This window comes from Arvicola amphibius, chromosome 8 (genome assembly GCF_903992535.2).
Source record: "Arvicola amphibius chromosome 8, mArvAmp1.2, whole genome shotgun sequence".
NCBI classification, from domain to species: domain Eukaryota; kingdom Metazoa; phylum Chordata; class Mammalia; order Rodentia; family Cricetidae; genus Arvicola; species Arvicola amphibius.
The window spans coordinates 30,536,703-30,558,090 of record NC_052054.1 but is presented as its reverse complement, the minus strand read 5'-3'; the positions used below and the strand labels follow the sequence as shown (position 1 = coordinate 30,558,090).

The 21,388-nt window shown below is 40.9% G+C and overlaps 1 protein-coding gene across 3 annotated transcripts in view; it reads right to left on the bottom strand.

The window, feature by feature from the left end:
* Nucleotides 1-1,218, bottom strand: part of Slc2a12 (solute carrier family 2 member 12) — a 54,985-nt gene extending 53,767 nt beyond the window's left edge. The window contains exons 1-2 of one of the 3 annotated variants that reach the window (XM_038339118.1): nt 1,095-1,214; nt 196-288 (exon numbers count right to left, since the gene is read on the bottom strand). Coding sequence is in view for 1 of the 3 variants with exons in the window: in XM_038339117.1 (XP_038195045.1) it covers nt 196-310 (115 nt within the window). In the remaining 2 variants the exon portion in view is untranslated. Of the gene's footprint in view, nt 1-195; nt 480-1,094 lie in introns of those variants that run through there. The other 2 variants (XM_038339119.1, XM_038339117.1) reach the window with 2 other exon arrangements.
* Between the last annotated feature and the right edge of the window lie 20,170 nt (nt 1,219-21,388).

Genomic DNA, 21,388 nt, shown 5'->3' with positions numbered 1-21,388 from the left:
GGCTTCAGTCCTCACGTGTACAGCTCTGGGTCACTCCACGTCGCACCAAACCCTGTGTTCCTTTCTCCACGCACCCAGCGCGCTCCCGTGTTGCGCGCGCACCCGCACTCCCACACACGCACAGTCCCGAGGGGCTCACGGGGTCGGCTCTCCCCTCTAGCGGTCACCCGAGCCAGCCCCATGGTCTCACTTTACCTCCCGCGCAGGCAGGATGCCGGCCGCCGCTGGCTCCACAGCTGCCATCGGTCTCCGCCTCTCTCCCCTTCTGGATCAGCAGATTGGGGCCCTCTGTGTTTTCAACAGGTACCATGGTCACGTAGAAGTTACAGCTTCTCCCTCGCCACTAAACCACCCCGACCTACCGCTCTGACAGCAGTGGTCCAGGTCCCCATGGGCAGCATGCTAAAAAAGAGTGGGAGGGGTTCGAGTGGGGTGGGGGGAGAGAACCTTCGGGCAAAGCCAGTGTGATTTGTAACCAACTTTGTTTCTATTTCCGAAGGCTTTGCCCTTTTCGGTGACACAGGCTGTTGCTATTCCCAGCAGCCTATCAGGAGCAGGGGGAGGGCCGTGGCTCCTGGATTGTTTTGCCTTCAGAGGCGAGTTGGAAGCAAGAGGTTAAAAGACTTGGGACGCAGAGGCAGTGTTTGGCCACCGGCTAGGACTTGCTCTTGTGTTGCAGCAATTTGAAAAGAAGCTTAGAAAAAGAAGCATGAAGATTTAAATGCAAGTCTGCAAGCCGAGAGTGGGGAACAAATACCCACAGATGGTATCAGTTAATCTCGCAGAGGAAGACTTTATGTAAAGAAATAAAAGAAGGAAAAGTGTGTTAATTTTCCATTCCTTTCCCCCCCCCTTTTTTTAAAGCAAGCCTGTTACCCTAAAAGTCGTGACACTCACCAGTTTAAACAAAGCATAAAATGTGTTTGTTTCAACGGGATTTGGGTCTAGGTAAATGCCTTGCATAGCTTTCGCTCCAGGCCTGCCTGCGGGACGAATGAAGGCCTGCTTCCAACTCCAAACGCAACGATTCTTTACTAGAGACTTTCCAGCCGAGTTTATAGCAAAGTCGTCCATTTAAAAAATTCACGACTGACCTGAAGAGACGACGGGCAGACGGTGGATCTTCCGTCAGGTTGCTCGTTGCCTTGGCTGGCAGAAGGATCCTCGCTCGGTATTCAGAGACAGCTTGAGCTGTTGTAACACGAAACAAATCAGGACACCAGTGGGAGGGGTGTTTTACTGGTGTGTGAGCTGAACGTGTACTTCTATAAACAGTCAAACAGACGGGAGGTTTTTACCTTCGGTTCTGTCCTAGCAAATCACAGCTGTAGAAAACTCGTGGCGTCCTCTCAGAAATCATCCAGAGGGAAAACCAAAATGTTGGCTGTACTGGTAAAACAGAAATTACTCTAGGTGTGTGAACCTGGGTGATTCTTTTCCCACACAGAGCTTGCTAAGAGAAAATGGAAGCCAAGTAACTCGACTAAATTCTTTAGAGCGGGGTGTGGCACAGTGGTTAAGGACTTGCCTGCCAGACACCAGGTCCTGGGGTCGGAGCCTCGGAACAAAAACCAACATCCCAGGTGCTCTCACATCCTTCAAGGCTATCAGGAGTGGAGCTGGACTTCTGAAGCCTCACACTGTAATCCTTCTGCATTGTAACTTCCCAGCCTTGTCCAAAGCCCTTTGTATCTTCTTGACCTCCAGAGATGCCCTGAAACACAGATTTCACCTTCGCTGTTCCCCTGTAAAAGAAAGCAGGTCTGTGCTTGTCCAGGCCAAGACCTGTTCTTGCTTATGCCCCATACTTTGGGTCACAACCAAGTTTGTCACTGGTTACTTCTATATTATTCCCTGGGAAATACGGGATCAAATGGAAACAAATCTGTAATAGTGCAACTAGTATTGAGTATACGCCTGCGGTATACATGCTGGTCATACTGGGAAGAACAAACCAAGGCCTGCTTGCACAGCTCAGGCCTCACTAAGGGAGGAGAAGTTCAAAGTCCACCCAGACTGATGAACTCATAGAGCAAAATCCCTGGAGAAACTGCTTTTAGTGTGTTAGGAGGATAGCAGTGTTTATCTGTGAGGCCCGCGTGTCATCTCGTCATAGTCTCTTGCCCAGAACCTGTAATGAACTTAGTTAGCGTGGGGTGGACCATAGGTTCTTACCTTTGGTGACTTGTAGAAATACTTTGTTTTATGACATAACCCCCCGCCTCTCCACCCCCACACCCCCCACCCCCACCAGGCCTGTGTTAGCAGGAAGTCTTGGATTGCTTGCTGTGGCAGCTGAGTAGGCACAAGACAAACCCCAGTTCTAGAATGCTTTATGATTGTAAGTGACTCAGTAACCGTTGTCCTGTTCTTTGTAACTGTGCTGTTCAGAGACGCCACAGGCATAAACCAGAAGTCAAAAATAACAAGGAAACAACGTGACGGACCACATTGCCGCCTGGCAACAGACTCTGTTTCTTGTCTGGCTGTTGTTGGCCTGACAAAGGCTATCTCAAGCTCTGGCCTGAGCTCACTTTCTTCTCTTACATCAAAATTGACTCCACCGCGTGGCACCAGGGTGTGCTGAGTGTTTTCAACCCTCAGAGGCAGTTTCTTCGACCTTGTCCTGCCCTTCTGCCTTTCCCCTTCTCCTTTTCCCCCCAAAGCAATTGATAGCGATCAGGATTCGGGTTACTCAAGGTTAGTCATAGAAGCTAGAGCCCTTCTTCAAAGCAGGCAATAAAGCCTGCGCCACCTTTCCCATTCTCACTGGAAGCGGGGTCTCCCTCCATCCTCCGAAGGAATGCTGCACAGAAAGGCCAGGAATCTAAACACACAGGTCTTGCTGAGTTTCTATTTTAGTTGTTATCCTTAGGCTACACTCTGTGGTCCATTCACATTTGTACATGGCCCTCCTATCCATTCTTCACTGAACCCAAGAAGGAGAACAGTTTTCCATGGGTCCTGAGAGCTTCTTTTATGCCATGTAAAAGTTTATCCAGATGGAGGTGCCATGGTTGCATGGCTAGCCAGTCTTTTGTTATGGTTATTCCGGCCATGACTATCATGACAGGCTAGGTGTTGAGAAAATCTACCACATACTTCTGCCTCTCCACCTACCAGACTAATCCCTGTAAATCGAACGAGCTTATCATTGCTAGAATGTGATCTTCAAGAGGACACATTCTTGTGTCCTCCATAGTTCTAGTTCCTGGGAGGATGCCTGTCATGCTATAGATACTCAGCAGATATCTGTCACATGAATGAGTGACCACAGTTACAACTGTTAGTGAATCAAATAACTAAAGCTCTTTCCGAAACATCGAACCCCATCTTATGATTTCTTTTTCACACAGTCTCAGCTATTAATGCTGATGTTCAAAGCTGTTCTTGCCCTCGGAGAATATATAATCAGCCACCAGAATGCAGGCACACCCTTGCTCATATCACTAATTGTTCAGAGGCAGCGCTGCCAAATCTTCAGACACTGCAGCTTGCAAAATGACAACATGGCACAGTAGATGATCTACTTTGTGAAGTAGTATTGTCTCCATTATGCAGAAGTAAACCTCAAAGCAGTATCAAACATGCCCAAGATCAAAATATATTTTCCAGTGTCAGATTGTGAAAATTTCGAGTCACACACAAAAAAAATCCTACATTTTATAAGAGATTTTACTGTTGACCCACTTACCTGCTTATCTAACAATCCCCCATCTATTGAAATAATTAATTTTTTATTATGGTTAAAGTAAGGTAAATGTCTTCTATGCAGTAAAATTAACTAGAGGTCTACACTCTTTAGGTTTCTTCTTTCAGCAAAGTTTTACATACAATGCTGAGCACAGAGCCTTAGAATGCCATTGTCCACATTCCGGAAGCACAGTCTGATCCCAGATCAGATCTCAGAACATGACCAGTGTCCTAGAAAGTTCCCTGCATCTCTTCTGAGCGAATTCCCACCGTGGCCTCTGATTGTTTGCTTGCTCTCGTTATTTGGCAGGTACAGCACCTGCACTCGTTCTGAATACAGGGGAAGAATGTGGACTCCGGCGTAGAGCATCTCTCACTGTGCTTCGTCTGAGATTCACCCAGGGTTGCCCAAACACTATCAGTTCATTCTCCATGACATGGGTGAACACACCAACTTATTCCTTTCCTCTCGTGGGCACCTGGGCTGTTCTCAGTTCTTTTCTATAATAAATAAAGCTGTTATGAGAACAAGCAGTTTTGCAGAACATAACCTCGCAAGGCACAGCAGTGCAAGTCCATTTGACTCCAAACCCACAGGCTTCCTTTATAGCCCGCTGCTTCTCTGCAGTGCATCATTGTGTTTATGTGGACATCCCTGGAAGGTTCAACCTAAAGGGGCTTATTACAGTATAAACACACGTGCAGAAATCCAATCCCTAGACAAACACAATGTCCAGATACATTCAGTTCTGGCTTAATCATATGCCAATTAATACCCACCCTTGCATAACTGTTTGGAAGGATATTTAGTTTACCTCTTGCTTAGGCTATCTGTATAATTTTGCTTTTTAAATGATACTTGGTTCTTTGTTTTTGTTTTTGAAATAGGGTTTTGCTGCATAGCTTGTTGAACTGAACACTCCATTCATAAAAGGAAAAGGTAAATTATGCGGAAAACAAGAATATTGTTACTTCTAGAGGTTAGGATGGGAATTTTCCCTGAAGAGATGTGATGGAACTTTCCAGAATGATTGTGCTTTTTAGTGATTCTCCTGTCTATGTCTTCTAATTGCTTGGATTATAGGCATCTTCCATCACACCTGGATGCTAAGTGTATTCAGTGTTTCTTCCATATGCTTAGAGTATTATGACTCATAACACTGTTTAAACTTTCTTAAATTACAAAGTGGGCATAGTTAAATTCAGTATATGACTACTGTATTTAATACTATATATTAGTCACTCATAAGACAATGAAGCAATACAAGAAAATGTTGATACTGTTATTTGAAGTAGGAAAATCAGTAGAAGACTGCAAACTCAATATTTTCCCACAAGCCTTCAAAAATATGCATATATATTGTTCAAAACTACTAGGGAACTTTGAAAAATTAAATATAGCTGATATGTTCGGCTGGCAAATCATGTGTAAAAAATATTGTCTTAAAAATTGTGGCATGGGAATACAGCCTAGTGGTAGATGTTTGTTTATCATTCCCAGGGGACTGGAATGAGACCCTCAGCACCACACACACACACACTCACGTGCACACATGCACACACGCACACGCACACGCACACACAGTTTGCACAATCGTGTTATTGAATATATAATGAGTACAGGTCTGAAGAAGTCATGCAAACTTGGGACAGACTGAGGGGCCATTGGCAGTGGTACCAGGATTTATACCTACTGCTGTACTGGCTTTTGGGAACCTTTTCTCTTTGGATGGATACCTTGTTCAGCCTAGATATAGTACAGAGGACCTTGGACCTTCCCCAAAGCAATGTGCCTTACCCTCTCTGAGGAGTGGATGGAGGATAGGATGGGAATATAGGTGGAGGAAATGGGAAGAAGGGAGGGAGTGGGACCTTGGATTGGTATGTAAAATGAACAAAGATAGTTGGTTTTCTTTAAAAAAAAAAATAAAATAACTTAATAATGAAATAAAACCCTCTTTAAAAAAGTGATGCAAAGTAATGGCTGCCATAGCCCACTGAAGACAGCAAATGTACTCATAAAACATTTTTTAAAAATATAGCAACAGAAATGTCTTGAGGAAGGGTCAGTATTTTTCTAATGCGCACAAGGGTGTGTTGGGGCTACTAATGAGGCTGCTCAGATTATAATATCTTTTTAAATTACACGAGCATCTTTTCTATTAGTTTGGCCTGTAACCCTTAGCTACATAAAATGAGCATGACTTTCCCTTTGATATCTTTTTCTTCGAAATAAATTAGCTTTAATGTTTAAGATCTCCTCAGTACCATTCTCACAGAGCTTGGACGGAGAGTATTACCCAGTTACCTTTCCTTTAAATTAGTCTTTCAGTTCTAGAGGATGGTTGGGAACATTTGCTGCTTCATCATCTGTAAAAGCAGGCCGTGTTTACTGGCTGGAGAGTGCTGGCCTTTCTCATTACACCTCTCTTGTTTGCCAGTCAAGGAGGAGGGCACTATACAGAAAAGCCACCATTTTCCAAAGTTACATAATCTGAGCAACTGGAGGGCATTTGAGACCAGAAACCTTAACCAAATAAGGCATTTCAAGGTTAACTTCTTCAGATCAGCTCATCAAGGCGCGGAGATGGTGGCGCACATCTTTAATCCCAGCACTCACGAGGCAGAGGCTGGCAGATCTCTGAGATCAATGCCAGCCTGGTCTATAGAACGAGTTCCAGGACAGCCAGGGCTACACAGAGAAACCCTGTCTATAAAACAGAATAAAATAAAAAATAGATAGATAGATAGATAGATAGATAGATAGATAGATAGATAGATAGATAGAGCCGGGTGGTGGTGGCGCACGCCTTTAATCCCAGCACTCGGGAGGCAGAGGCAGGCGGATCTCTGAGTTCGAGGCCAGCCTGGTCTACAAGAGCTAGGTCCAGGACAGGCTCTAAAAAAGCTGCAGAGAAACCCTGTCTTGAAAAACCAAAATATATATATATATATATATATATATATATAGATAGATAGATAGATAGATAGATAGATAGATAGATAGATAGATAGATAAAAAGAAGATCAACAAATTCACTCATTAAATTTTAAGCTTGCGGACATCTCAGAGCTTAGCATGGACTTTCCCTCCTAGACCCTCTAGTGTCTCCCCACGAGGGGACCTGTGTGTCCTAGGCCTGTATCCTAAGCACCAAGGGGAAGGCATCTCCTTCCCCTTACTCACTTTTTTCTTGTCGTTATTCCTCACCTACTGCAAGAGTCCCAGCCAGTATAGCTATAACAACAGAAAGGTGAGGACTTGGAAGAGGGCACAGTCAATAAAGCTCAAGTTTTGTAGCCCCAAGGATCCGAGTTCCAAGCTGAGCAACACCACTTCATCCAAGTGCCCCACCCAGCCGGACCCTGCACTTTCTTTCTCCGTGCACTCTTTGTATTCTATCAGATCAAGCCTGGGCTCCAAATCCAGTTCTCTGGCCTTATTAGGCCATGCCTGCCTGCACTAAAACACATCTATAGGACTGGAGCCATCTACCCCACAATGCAAATTCAGTATTCCAGCCATATCAGGAGATCCCTGCCTGCACTAAAACACGCCTATAGGACTGGCCCCACCTGCCCCACAATACATAGGCCCCTCTCATGCCACATCCAAATTCTTTACCCAGCCAGATCTACGCATATACTCCAGGCTTGGACTAGGATGTATACCCTGCACACCATCTGGTCATTACACCTAAGCCATTTCCAGTCTCTAGGCTCAACCTGCCCCAACCTGCTCTGTCCCTAACAGATGCAGAGCTAACAAAAGAAGTCCACGTGATCAAATCTCATTACAAAAAACAAACCATATAATAAAACAATATAAAAGATCAAGCCAGCAACTCCCCTCCTGAACTTACCAGTCCTATAAAAATGTTTACCAATGAGAGTTACCTAAATCAATATTTCTCAACCTGAGGATCCCAACCGCTTTGAGAGGTCAAATAACCATTTCACAGGGGTAGCCAAAGACCACTGAAGAACACAGATATTTACATTATGATTCATAACAGTAGCAAAATTATAGTTATAAAGTAGCAACAAAAATAATTTTATAGTTGGGACACCATCACAACATGAGGAACTGTATTAAAGGCAACAGATAGATAGAAGACACTGCTACATCATTTCTGCATCCAAGAATATAGATTTAATGCTCAATAAAAAGCCAGGCAATGGTGACACACACCTTTAATCCCAACAATCAGGAGGCAGAGGCAGGCAGATCTTTGTGAGTTCAAGGCCAGCCTGGTCTACAGAATGAGTTCTACAATATTCCGAGTTACACAGAGAAACCCTGTCTCGAAAAACAAAAGCAAAAATGCTAAATAAAATATCTGCAAACCAGCCGGCTGGTAATGGCACATGCCTTTAATCCCAGCACTTAGGAGTCAGAAGCAGTCACAGCTGGAGGTCAAACTGGTCTATAGAACAAGTTCCAGGGCAGCCAAGGCTACACAAAGAAATCCTGCCTCAAAAATCTAAAACAAAAAACAAAAAACTTGCAAACAGATTATAGACATAGTTCAAAAAGATTATCCACCATGACCAAACTGACTTTATCTCTGAAATTCAGGGATTATTCAATATATTCAGTCAACAAATGTAATAAATTACACAAATGTATTTAAAGATCAAAATCACACCATCATCTTAATATATGCAGAAAAAACATTTGACCAAAAAAAAATCCAACATGCTTTCATTATAAAACCCTAGAAAATGCAGGACTAGAAGGAACATACCTCAATATGATAAAAAAAATTATGTATGAGTAACCTGATGGAGAAAAACCTGAAGCAATTTCACTGAAGTCAGAAATAAGACAGGTCTCTTTGGTATCTCCATTCCTTTTCAATATTATACTCAAAGCACTAGTTGGAGCAATAAGACAGGAGAAGGAAATGAAAAGGATACAAATAGAAAATTATTAAACTATCCCAATTTTCAGAGGTCATAATACTATGCATTTGAGATTCCCAAAATTCTACCAGAAACTTTTGGAATGATAAACAAACTCAGCAGTTTGGCAGGATACAGAATTAAGTTGCATAATTAATAGCTTTTCTATACATCAACAACAAAAATACAGAGAAAGATTATGGACATACTCCTCTTGCAGGATATTTCATCACACTGTGAACCCTAAGATCATGTTATTTACTTGGAAAAAAACTTGTTTCTAATTGTGGTGTGGATCAGTCTTAGTACACACCGTTAGTCCAAGAGCTTTCTGCTTGAATATTGCAAACACAATAAAATAAACTCAACCATATGATGTAGGTGGGTCTTCCTTCTATGTGTTACTTTCATTGGTTAATTAATAAAGAAACTCCTTGGCCTGGTAGGTCAGAACATAGGTGGGTGGACCATGATTCTCCCACCAGAGACAAACGCAGGTTAAGATCTTTCCTGGTAAGCCACCACCTTGTGGTGCTACACAGATTACTAAATATGGGTTAAAGCAAGATGTGAGAATTAGCCAATAAGAGGCTGAAACTAATGGGCCAGGCAGTGTTTAAATGAATACAGTTTCCATGTAATTATTCTGGGGCTAAGCTAGCCGTGCAGGAGCCGAGCGGGACGAAAAGCAGGCCTGCTCACCTCATCACTACAACCATAGGCTAAGAGGCAGAACAAGCAATCAGCTGACAGGAAAAAGAAAAAGGAAGTCAGGGCAGATAGAGAGATGCACAGGAAGTAGAAGGAAGGACATTGAGTTTGAGAAGTTTTGGTTGAGACAGCATAGAAGAAAGCAAATTTTTCAAAGATTTCAGCAGAGGAGGAAGGTCAGCCAGGTGCTTTTTCTGCCTCTCTGAGCTAGCAGGCTTTCACCCCAGCATCTGGCTCCCAAGTCTTTACTGATAAAATTGAATGATTGAGATATAAACACACACAGACACACAGACACACACACACACACACACACACACACATTCACATTAGACTCAAAATAATCTAAAAATTAAAGCTAATCAAGCAAATGAAGGACCTCTATAATGAAAACTTTAAACTTCTGAAGATAGGAACAAAGAAAGACATTAGAAAACAAAGGAATACCATGCTCATGGATTGGTAGAATTAACATTGTGAAAATGGCCATTCTACCAAAAACTGTTTACAGATCCAATGTAATCCCAGTCAAAATCCCCAACTCATTCTTCACAGAAATGGGAAAAAAAACTATGCCAAAATTCATATGTAACCACAAAAACACTCCAAATAGCCAAAACAGTTCTAAGCAAAAAGAAAAATGCTGGCCTAATTGACAGTCCAGATTTCAAGATATATCGCAGGGATAGTTATTTTAATAAAAACAATGTGGTACCAACACTAATAAAATGCATGTCTTAATTATCATAAATGGTTTATAATAATAGCTTTTAAGGACTAGAATTTTGCATTGGATTTTTTTTTGTTGTTTTTGTTTTTTCGAGACAGAGTTTCTCTGTGGCTTTGGAGCCTGTCCTGGAACTAGCTCTTGTAGACCAGGCTGGCCTCGAACTCACAGAGATCCATCTGCCTCTGCCTCCCGAGTGCTGGGATTAAAGGCGTGCGCCACCACGGCCCGGCCTGCATTGGATTTTTAAATGAAAGCATGTAGAAACAAATATCGAGTCAAGTACTGGAAGAGCTAACTATATTATCTTTTTGTTTAGTCTCTGTATGATAGGAAAGTGTAGAACTTCTCTGTAGTCTTGACTGGATAGTCTGTGAGGTTGGAGTGTCATAACTAGCAGTTTTGAAATTATTCTGGATGTAGAATTTTGACAAAACTACAACAGAGAGAGGCATTCTGAGAGACTGGATCACCTGGGCTACTTGTCTGTAATGGTTTCTGATTCTTTTTTTCCTTTAAGAAAACATAAACTTAAGAAAACTTTAAGAAAACATAACCATGAGAAAGAAAGTCAGTACCGTGAGGGGTGCGTTCACCAATGGAGACGGTGGGACAGAACTAACGGGAGATCACCAACTCCAGTTGGAATGGGACTGATGGAACATGAGACCAAACCAGACTCTCTGAATGTGGCCGACAGTGGAGGCTGACTGAGAAGCCAAAGACAATGGTGCTGGGCTTTGATTCTTCTGCATGGACGGGCTCTGTGGGAGCCTTCTCATCTTGGTTGATCACCTTCCTGGACCTGGGGGGAGTTGGGAGGACCTTGGTCTTAACAAAGAGTAGGGAACCCCGATGGCTCCTTGGCCTGGAGAGGGAGGGAGGGGGGGTATGGGTGGAAGGGAGGGGAGGGAAGGTGGAGGAGGAGGGGAGGAGATGGAAATTTTTAAATATAAAAAATAAACCAAAAAAAATCTACAGAAGTTACTATACTCTGAATGTTGAAATGAAATTGGCCTATGTAAAGTATTACAAAACCACAAATGTAATAGATTTATTTTAACAAGGTGCTGAAGTACTGTATGTTTAAGAAATTTATTATTTTTCAACTTCCTAATTTATTTCTGGATGGTGACATTTTCATTTAAATAAATATCAGCTGACAGCATGAAAAGAAAACAAACTTTTTTTCTTTTTTAATGGTTTTTCATGTTTTTTTAATATTTAAAAATTTCCATCTCCCCTCCTCCTCCCCCTTCCCTCCCCTCCCCTCCACCCATACCCCCTCCCTCCCTCTCCAGGCCAAGGAGCCATCTTTTAAAGGTAGCATATATATCTGCATTAATACAAGTATGAAATGTGCACTATGCACAAGTTAATTAAAGATGTTCTGTTTTATGTTTGAGCATGTAAAAGACATCTGTCAACCTAACCAAACTTCTATTTTTGCCATATGAAAGGAAGGCATGTAATATATATATATATATATATATATATATATATATATATATATGTAAGTCATGAGTACTTTGTAGTTGACAAGACTTTTCATGTCTCATCCAATCTCAGAGCTATTCCTATAGTAGAGGAATCAGCATATATGTCATCTATCATGTAGTCTCTTGGTTGCTTTTATGTTATGTTTGTAGCCTGTAGCCAAGATTTTCAGGAAATCTCCCCCAGTCAAATTTGACCTATATTAATTGTGAAGAGAATCATAACTTTTTGTTTCCTCTGGGAAAAAAGTAATAACCTCTTGCCCATTGCAACATATTTTTTACTTCCATTTTGAAGTTAAAACATTTTTAAAAATATATATAAATTGGTTTAATTTAGCAGTTTCCATAATACAATGTCTCTCAGCAGCTACTGATTTATATACATTAGCATTAAAAAATTCAGTCAAAAAACATCTTATAGGACCCAGAAATTCTGTGTATTTATGACCTTTACATAGCTTATTTTTTATATTGTTTTACTCTCTCTTTAAAGACTTTATTATTTTTAAACTATTTTTTCTAAGACTGCCCATACCCATTTTCTTTTCTTTCTTCAGCACCTAAGCACAGTTTTTATACATATGGTTCCTTTTTATAGAAGTTTTCTGTGTCTTGACCTGGCTTTACTAAGTGCCTGCAGTATCTCTAAGCATGTGACCCAAATTCTAAAGTGCCATATCAGTCACTGCACAGCTTGGCTTAGTGCATGGCACTGCTGCACGGTGCTGGAGGCTGGCTCCAGCCCACAGCCAGTGGCTGGCAGCTGCCTCACTATATGCCACCAAGCACTGGCCCACCTGAGAGACTGCTGAGCTAGGAATTCTCATCTAGTTCCTTGTCCAGAACTTTTCTTAGCTTTCTCAGGCCTATGCGTGGATATTCAAGCCCCATGTTGGGCATCAGATTTGATAAGTCTTTCTCTGTCCCACCAGTCAGCTCCCAAATAATGACATAGAGGCTTATTATTAATTGTGAAAGCTCAGCCTTTGACTTCTGTTTGTCTCAGCTAGCTCTTACAACTTAAATAAACATTTAATTAATCTACATTCTGCCATGTACTACTCATCCTGTTTATTCTGTGCCCTACCTCCCATATGGACAGATCCAACCACACATCACAGGTCTTCACAACTGCCTCAAAAGCTCATCTTCTCTATCACAGCCAAGAAGAGTTTAGTCTAAACCAGCAGTTCTCAGCCTTCCTTGCAAGCCCCAACCATAAAATAATTTCGTCTCTATTTAATAACTATAATTTTGCTACTGTTATGAATCATAATATAAACATCTAATATGCAGGGTATCTAATATGCTATCCCCAAGGGGGGGTCACAACCTCCAGGCTGAGAACCACTGGGCTAAATCTAGATGTTTTGTTTTGTTTGAGACAAGACTTTCAAATGTAGCTGTGTGTACATAGCCAAGAATTAACTGTGTAGACCAGACTGAGCTTGAGTGGCCTTGAATATTTCTGCCTCTGAACCCTGAGCACTGGGATTCTAAGCATGGACCACCAAGCCAGACTGAAAAAATCAAAATTATTAGATGGCTTCCAATTTTTTCAGGCCTTCCTGTAACAAGTCTTTCTCTGTCCTACCAGCCAGCTCCCAAATAACAACATGGAGACTTATTATTCATTATTAATCCTGGCCTTCCTTATCTTAACCTTGTCCCACTAGCTCTTATAACTTTGATTAATCCATTTATATTAATCTACTTTTTATCTCATGGCTTTTAACTATCTGTGTACTGAGCATCCTGTTCCCTTCATGCATCTCTCACTTCTCCTGAGCACCTAGATTCCTCCTCCTCTCTCTTTCTGCCCTAAAGTCCTACCTATACCTCCTGCCTAGCTATTGGCTTTTCAGATCTTTAATAAAGCAATCACAGCAATATATCTTCACACAGTGTACAAGTATCCCACAATATTACCATGATTAGTGAGATGGCTCAACCATTAGAATCTAGACTTATAACCAAAATGTCAAACCTTTTATCAGCTTCTATTAGTTCTAAGGATTGATCAGAATACCTTAATGATGCTTAAAATGCATGAATGATCTGGTGTGAGCTAATCCTTCAGACCCATGTCTTTCTGGTTTAACTCTGCATTCTATGCCTATCCTGGACTCTGCTGATCAAGCCTATGGACTCCCTCATTGAACTTCTCCCCTTACATGCTCTTTTGCAGTACTCACTGGGACTCCCATTCTCTTCTGCCTTTTCCAGTAAAACTAAACAAACCATGACAAGACATTGTATGGACAGAGGGGCGAGGGGCCAGTTGAAGGCACTCTCTTCTCTGAATTAAGTTGGGGGCTAGGTAGTCAGTCAGTGTCAGGCAGGAACTTTAAGCCGAAGTCAACACAGGAATTATAGGATTTATAATCCTTTATTGTAAGTCCTGAAAAATCAGAACCCAAGCTTTTGGGAACACATCTCAGGACAACACGGACCTGACACACATCTCAGGACAACGTGGACCTAACACACATTTCAGGACAACACGGACCTGACACACATCTCAGGACAACGTGGACCTAACACACATTTCAGGACAACACGGACCTGACACACATCTCAGGACAACATGGACCTGACACATAGGTTGAATTTCTACATCCAAGCTATCAAATTGAGCCATAAGGACAGGAATGTGTTGCTTTAGCCAGGTCCACAAAACACCTTGAGAGGCAGAAACAGAAGGCTCAGGAGTTTGAGGTCAGCCTGGCCTACAGAGATAATCTGTTCCTAAAACACGAAGAAAAGGGGATAGGCAGGAAGGGGCCAGGCATTGTGGTCCATACCTATAATTCTAGCACTCTGAGGTGGAGGTGAATGGATCAGTAATTGAAGGCCAGGTTTATGCTACATAGATAGGGCAGAGCAGAAAAAAATGGCTTCTGTGCAAGCAAAAGGACATGAGTTCAAGTTCTGAGCATGCAGGTAAAAGGTGTTCATAGTCAGGCACATCTATAATTGCAGAGCTAGGCAGATTTCTGCAGTCAGTATACCCAAATGGCAAACTCCTGATAAAATGAGAGATTGTGTCTCAAAAAATAAGGTTCAAAGTGATAGATAAAGACACTAAACTTTGACCTTTGGTTACACATCACACACACACACACACACACACACACACACACACCACAGGGAGGAAGAGAGAGAGAAAGAATAATTCATTGCTTTATTCCAGGACTAGACTATCTCTACTCCCAAAACTGTGTTCATAAGAAGCTATGTGTGCTAGAATTCATCAGAAAAATCCAAGTCTGTCTGTTCCTGGAGGCTAGCTGAAGCTCCCCTGTCAATCATATCTGCCTTCACGCAGATACATCTACCTGATCCTTGAAAACCTATAGCCAAGAAGACTGGGATATGTAAATTTATATTCTTTCCAATGGGGTGGAAGAAAGAATGGAGGTGATCAGGGCCACTCCACTATATTTGTTACAGTGGTGAATATTTGGGTTAATTGATTGTTTGGTGTCAGGGTCATGGAAGATCCAAGCTCACAGATGCTAGAGTTACCATAGCCTGAAGAAAAGATGTGCAAAATATGAGTAGTTAGAGCTGGGGATATGTCTCAAAGTACTTTCTATGTATGCATGAGGCTAGAATTCGGACCCTCAGAACTCATGAAAACACTGGACAGGTATAGTGGTTTACCTGTTATTGCAGGGCTCAGAAGGTGAAGATGAAGTCCTTCAAGCAAGCTAGCTAGCCCGTACTGGCAGGCTCTGGGTTCATTGAGAGCCCCTGCCACAATGAATAAGGTAAAAAGTGATTGAGGAAGACCCTGATATCAATCTTGGACTTCACATGCAAGTGCACTCATGTGTATCCACATACATGTGAACATGCATATGTGTGTGTGTGAATACATACCATATACATATACATATGCAGATGTGAAGGTTATTTCAGGGGCAATGGGAAGAAGCTGCAACTCTATGGTTTCTCTGAAGCTCAGCTGTCCTTTTACCTTCTAATACTTGCAATGGAATGACTAGGTAGCATATTTTCTCACCTAATTGCTCCCTACTCTTTTTTTATTTTTCAGGTACCCTAGTCTTCATGAATCTCCTATGTTCCAGGGTGGGCCACATATCCCTTCTCTCTGTTTCCAAGACTGTATTATCAGCAAGAGTTCAGTGGAGAGTGTTGTAACTGACTGCCCTGTTTCCCCAGTTAATCGTCTCCAAGCTCTGAAGGCAAGGTCATGACCACCTTGCTCACATTCCTCCAGGCTGTCTGAAAATTTGAGTCCCTCTTTAAATATTTTCTGAACCCTGTCCGGAAGAACAGGATGAAGAGGACAGGGCTTGTATAATGAAACCTCTCCTTGACTTTGCATAGATTCATTGCCTCCTGGTTTGAAGGCAGATTCTGAGAGTCAGTTTTCATAATAGCTATCTCACTGGTAACCCTGGAGCCTCTTTATGGCCCAGATTCCTCATCTCTATAATGGGATAATAATGATGGCCATCCATCTCATTGGGCTCACAAGAGGATTAAGTGAGTTAATGGATAAGCAGGATTTAAGCCAGTATTTGAACATGGTGCTCCTCAGTAAATGACAGCTGCTACCACTGCCAAGAGTTCCATGGGTGTAGAAAGTAGCACTAAAAAATAACCAATACAAGGGCAAGACAACACAAATTCTAATGTTTGATTCTGGGCTTTGGAAGATTAAATAATCCTAATAAATTCAGTTTGCTCATCTTCAAGACAAAGAGATATATATCAACTTTGGGTACAGTGACTAAATATTTGCCAAAAGTCAAGTGCCCTCATTTTGGCAATATTCCTGGAATGATCTTCTGGGAAATTGCAATTTTCTGGGTCTGCCAAAGAACATATACCTTTCTGTAGCCAAGGGGTAAGCTTATAACAGCCTGCCAACTAACATACACCCCCCTCCCCAGTCAACAGATAAGCTTCCAACAGCCTGCAGTGGTAACTCGATATTCTAGCTTGGAACCTCAGTGGAAGAGTGAGTGGAACTTCTGATCTTGTCTCCTGCCAAGTCTGCTTGTCCTTCTGTTACAGTAGCCTTAGAGGCATTGCTACTTTGGATCTCAACCTGTTTCCCTAGTAACACTAGAAAAGTAAACACCAGCTTTGCTGCAACTCCCTAAGGCTCAGTTAAAAGAATAGAGTATGTATATCTGGTCTTGGGTGGAGACATGACCTTCTGATCTGCTCCAAATACTGAACATTTCATGCTGTTATCTCTCCATTTAAGAGTTAATCAAGGCTGGAGAGATGGTGTCTGTAGAAACTCCTTCAGCCAGTAGACTTTAAGATACCAACCAATTTGGGCATGGCCTCTTACACTATAAATGCTGACATAAAGTGTGTGCACGCTCTCCTTGCTGCTGGATTCGGTTTCTCTTCCATGTCCATGCAGAGAACTGTGATCTATGAGTCTACCCCTAAATAAATAATCCTTTATTTTACTCAATTCTGAACTAGTGTGGGATTTCTTTTTAGCTCCCATCTTCATCTGGTGCCCAACGTTAATCCCAACTCCACACCTACCTGCTGGAATGTCCTAAAAGGCTCAAAAGGTTCATGGCCCCAAAGGTCTCCTGCTCCTGACTGCCTGGCTTGATTTTTACCTGCTAAGTGGTTTTCTGCAAAAACCCAGCCACAGTGGAGCTATGCACACTTACTTGGAAATTTCCCAGATTCACACATGCTCTCCCTCCCTGCTGCTTTCCCTGCCACATGGCACCTTGCTTGGTACTTGCGCATTTTCTAGTTTGTGTTCCCTGCTTGTGAGCTGAAACTCTTTCTATGTACAGAATTGATTTAATTGCTATTAAGCAAAGAGCAATGCATATTTGTCAGTATTTAACCAGGCACCAACATGCGGAAGCAAAGCGGTGAAGGACTGTTCATGCTGCAGCTGACTGGGTCTCACTGCCCTGCAGCTGCAAACGTGACACCTGCTGGCCAATAAAAACTAATACATCTACAACAATTTACTGAAATCTTATAACAAAAGTAACTATTTGATTAGTAAATAAATCAATAAATTTGAAAGTTATATAATTGCAAACAATATTACCTTCTAGGAATTTAATAACCTTTTTGCTTATACTATGGATGATATTCTGCAAGGTTTATATGGTTTATCTGATATATCCATCTATGGGATATTGGGATTAAGTTTTCTTTTTCATATTATATCCCTAAGAAGATGGTTTGATAACAGAGACAAGAATCAGGCACTTTTAGAAATGATACAGTCTTTATAGACTAATAACACAAGCTGACAGGATTAATACCATCAAAAGTTAGCTGAAAAACTAATACCATTGGAAAGGATAACATTAATTTTACAGACAAAATTCAATCCACGTCAAAGGGTACTGAGAAATGATCTGAAAGAATTCATACTGTTGAATTTGATAATCAAAATCTGTTAAAAAGTTATGATAGGTTAGCAGATACTGTATCTCTCCAGGAAGGCAATCTGCACACTATCCAAATAAGGATGAGATGTTACCTTTAAAGGAAAAACTTCACACCTTGGAATCACATTTACAGAATAAGGAACAGAGGCTAGGTGCCTCAATGAAATAACTAGAAATATAAACAGGCCAAGAGACTCAGGCTTTACAAAAGACAATAGTAAAAAGCTTTGAAATGATTGAGGGAAATATCAGAGCTGATGTGTCAGGAAGAAAAGGTAAAAGGACAGGATTTAACATCACCAGTACGTGTCAGAATCAGAGATGGCTTACCCAGGGTTTTAGCTTCCTACCCTGTAATCACCTCTGAAAAAGCATCAAGTTTTAAATGCCCAAAAGAATCCAAAGAATGGAGGTAGATACCTATAGGTCTGAACAATCTAAAAGAAATTAAACAAGCAGTAGTATCTTATGGCTTGCATTCACCAATTGTTTGGGAGATGGTTAAGACATAGGCTTCCAACAATAAGGCAACCCCACATGATTGGCTTTCATTATTTTCAACAGTCCTGGAAGATGAGCCACAATTACTCTGGAAATGCTAGATGAGAAGAGGCAAAACTTTTAGAACAGGGAAACACAAAAGGATGTGAGACTTTCCAAGATCAAATTCTTAGTGAGGGCACTTATACTGACCCACAAAATCAAGCCCTTTATGATGAACACATCTTGTCCCTATGCTACACAGCAGCCTTAAAAAGCTTGGGACAGGATTCAAAATCCAGGAAAACGAATTGAATCATACATTAGGGTTAAACAGGGTCAAAGAGAACGTTTAGTGACTTTTTACAAAGATTAACTAAGGCTGTACAAATAGGAAGCTATGAATACACAGACTATGAAGGGTAGGCTTTTCACCTATACCTAGGAGTCGTAGGAGTAAAAGACCCAAAAGGTAGATGAGTAATTATTGAATCTCTGGCTTTTGAAAATTCTAACTTAGCATGCAAAAAGATACTTGGGCCTTTAAAGGTTAGATCAGCACCAATAGATTAATGGATCTGCATACAATGAAAGTTTAGACATTTGACTATAATACTGAGTCTTGGGTAGGAGAAGCAAAGGTATGAGGAGACATCAAAATGCCAAGTGCTTTAATTGTGGTAGAATAGGACATCTGAAGAGGGATTGTAGACAAGAAATTCCTAGAAATAATGTCTCCTCTGGGAATGGCAAAAATAGAAGGTCTCAGCTTTTTGGTTTATGTAGAAGGCGTGGCAAAGGCCGACACTGAACCAAAAAATATAGATCAACAAAAGACAGACTAGGCAACCCAATACAACTGGCAAACTCCTTGGGGGGATCCTGTCACAGGCCCCCAAGTCAAATGTGATCCAGTCATTCTCAGTTACTACAGAGGACATGTCTCACCAGGAAAATTAAAAATCCAGCACCTTCTGTAAAAATCAAAACTGTTCTAGAAATGGAATAGACATGGAGGGTGAATTAAAAACTCCAGTAGGAAAGAGGAAACATATATTTTGGCAGACTTCTATAAATGATCAAAGAACAAAGCTAAGAGTGTATATAAATAACATCGTAATTGAGAGATTATAAGACATAGGTGTGGAAGTGAGTATCATTACTCTAGAATCTTGGCATCTGAATTGGCCTCTTCAAGAGGCAGATGTTCAATTCCTAGGAATAGGAACCCTATCTCAAGTGAAGCAAAGCACAAAATGGGTTGAATGCATAGGGACAGAAGGGCAGAGAAGAATGCTGAGGCCATATATGGCTAATATCACAGTGAATTTGTGGGGTCATGACCTGCTACAGCAATAGAATACTTAGATTAACATTCCTGCAGTGCCAGAATTTTATAAGGTACTATACACAAAGGTCACCAGCCATTCAGGCTGTACAAGAATACAAAGCAACTAATACACTTTTAGAGGTATCAACAGCCATACCTTTAAAATGGTTAACTGAGAAACCAATGTGGCCTTTAACAGAAGAGAAACTGCAGGCTTTAGAGCAGTTGGTACAGAAGCAACCAGATGCTCACCATATTAAAGAATGAACCAGCCCTTGCAATTCTCCTGTATTTGTTGTTAAAAAGAAATATGGAAAATGTGCTTTAATTGTGGCAGAACTAAGAGCTGTCAACAAGGTAGTTCAACCTATGGGCCCTTTACAATCTGGAATTCCTCTGCCTTCTCTATTACCAAAAGGATGGCCTCTTGTAGTTGTTGATTTAAAAGATTGTTTCTTCACTATACCTTTACTAGAAAAGGGAAAAGAAAATTCTGCCTTCACAGTGCCTACTTATAATAATTCTCAGCCTACTAGGAGATATCTGTGAACCATCCTTCCACAGAGAATGTTCAATAGCCTTACCCTTTGTTAGTCAGTCACTGGAAATAATATATAAACAATTTTCTAAATCTATAATCTACTATTACATGAATGACATTTTGCTATCTGATTCAAAGGTAGATACATTAAAAAGAATGTTTGAAGAAATAAGAAAGTTTTGCCTAAATGGGGATTTCACATTGCTCCTGAAAAAATACAAAAAGGAGATTCTGTCAATTACCTAGATTATAAAATAGGTTTACAGAAAATTAGAACACAAAAGGTACAAATTAGGAGAGACAGATTGCTGACTCTTAATGACTTTCAAAGATTGTTAGGAGACATTTCCGTCTATGACCAGCTATTTAACACCTGATCTAATAATGTATTTAAACAAAACCTTAGATAGTGACAAAGACTTAAATAGTCCCAGGTAATTAACATCTGAAGCTGAGAAAGAACTGACTGCCATTGAAGAGAAATTACAGGAAGCACAGTTGGATAGGGTGAATCCAAATCTTAATTGCATTGTAGTCTTATTGCCTTTCAGAATTTCCCCTACAGGAATTTTAATGAAATGGGAAAATATTATATTAGGGTGGATTTTTTTACCACAAAAAAAAGCAAGTTAAAAAAAAACTTATGTGGAAAAGATCTCTGAATTAATTATAAAAGGAAAACTGAGACTTTGTCAACTAGCAGGAAGAGACCCAACAGAATTTATAGTGCCTTTTACTACTAAAGAAATTAAAAATTATGAGATGACAATGAACCATGGCAAAGAGCTTGTGCTAATATTTTAGGTGAGATTAATAGCAATTATCCCAAAAGTGATAGAATTAACCTTATAAAGAGAAGTACTTGGAATCTTTCCCACATTGTACATGACACACCAATAACTGGAGCCCATAATTCTATACTGATGCAAATAAATCAGAAAAGGCAGATTACAAATCAGAAGATTTAAGTAAGGTGGAATAAAACCCTTATAATTCTGTCAAAAACACAAAATTATATGCTATTCTCATGGTACTAAGGGATTCTAAAGAACCTCTCAGTATAGTTACTGATTTGCAATT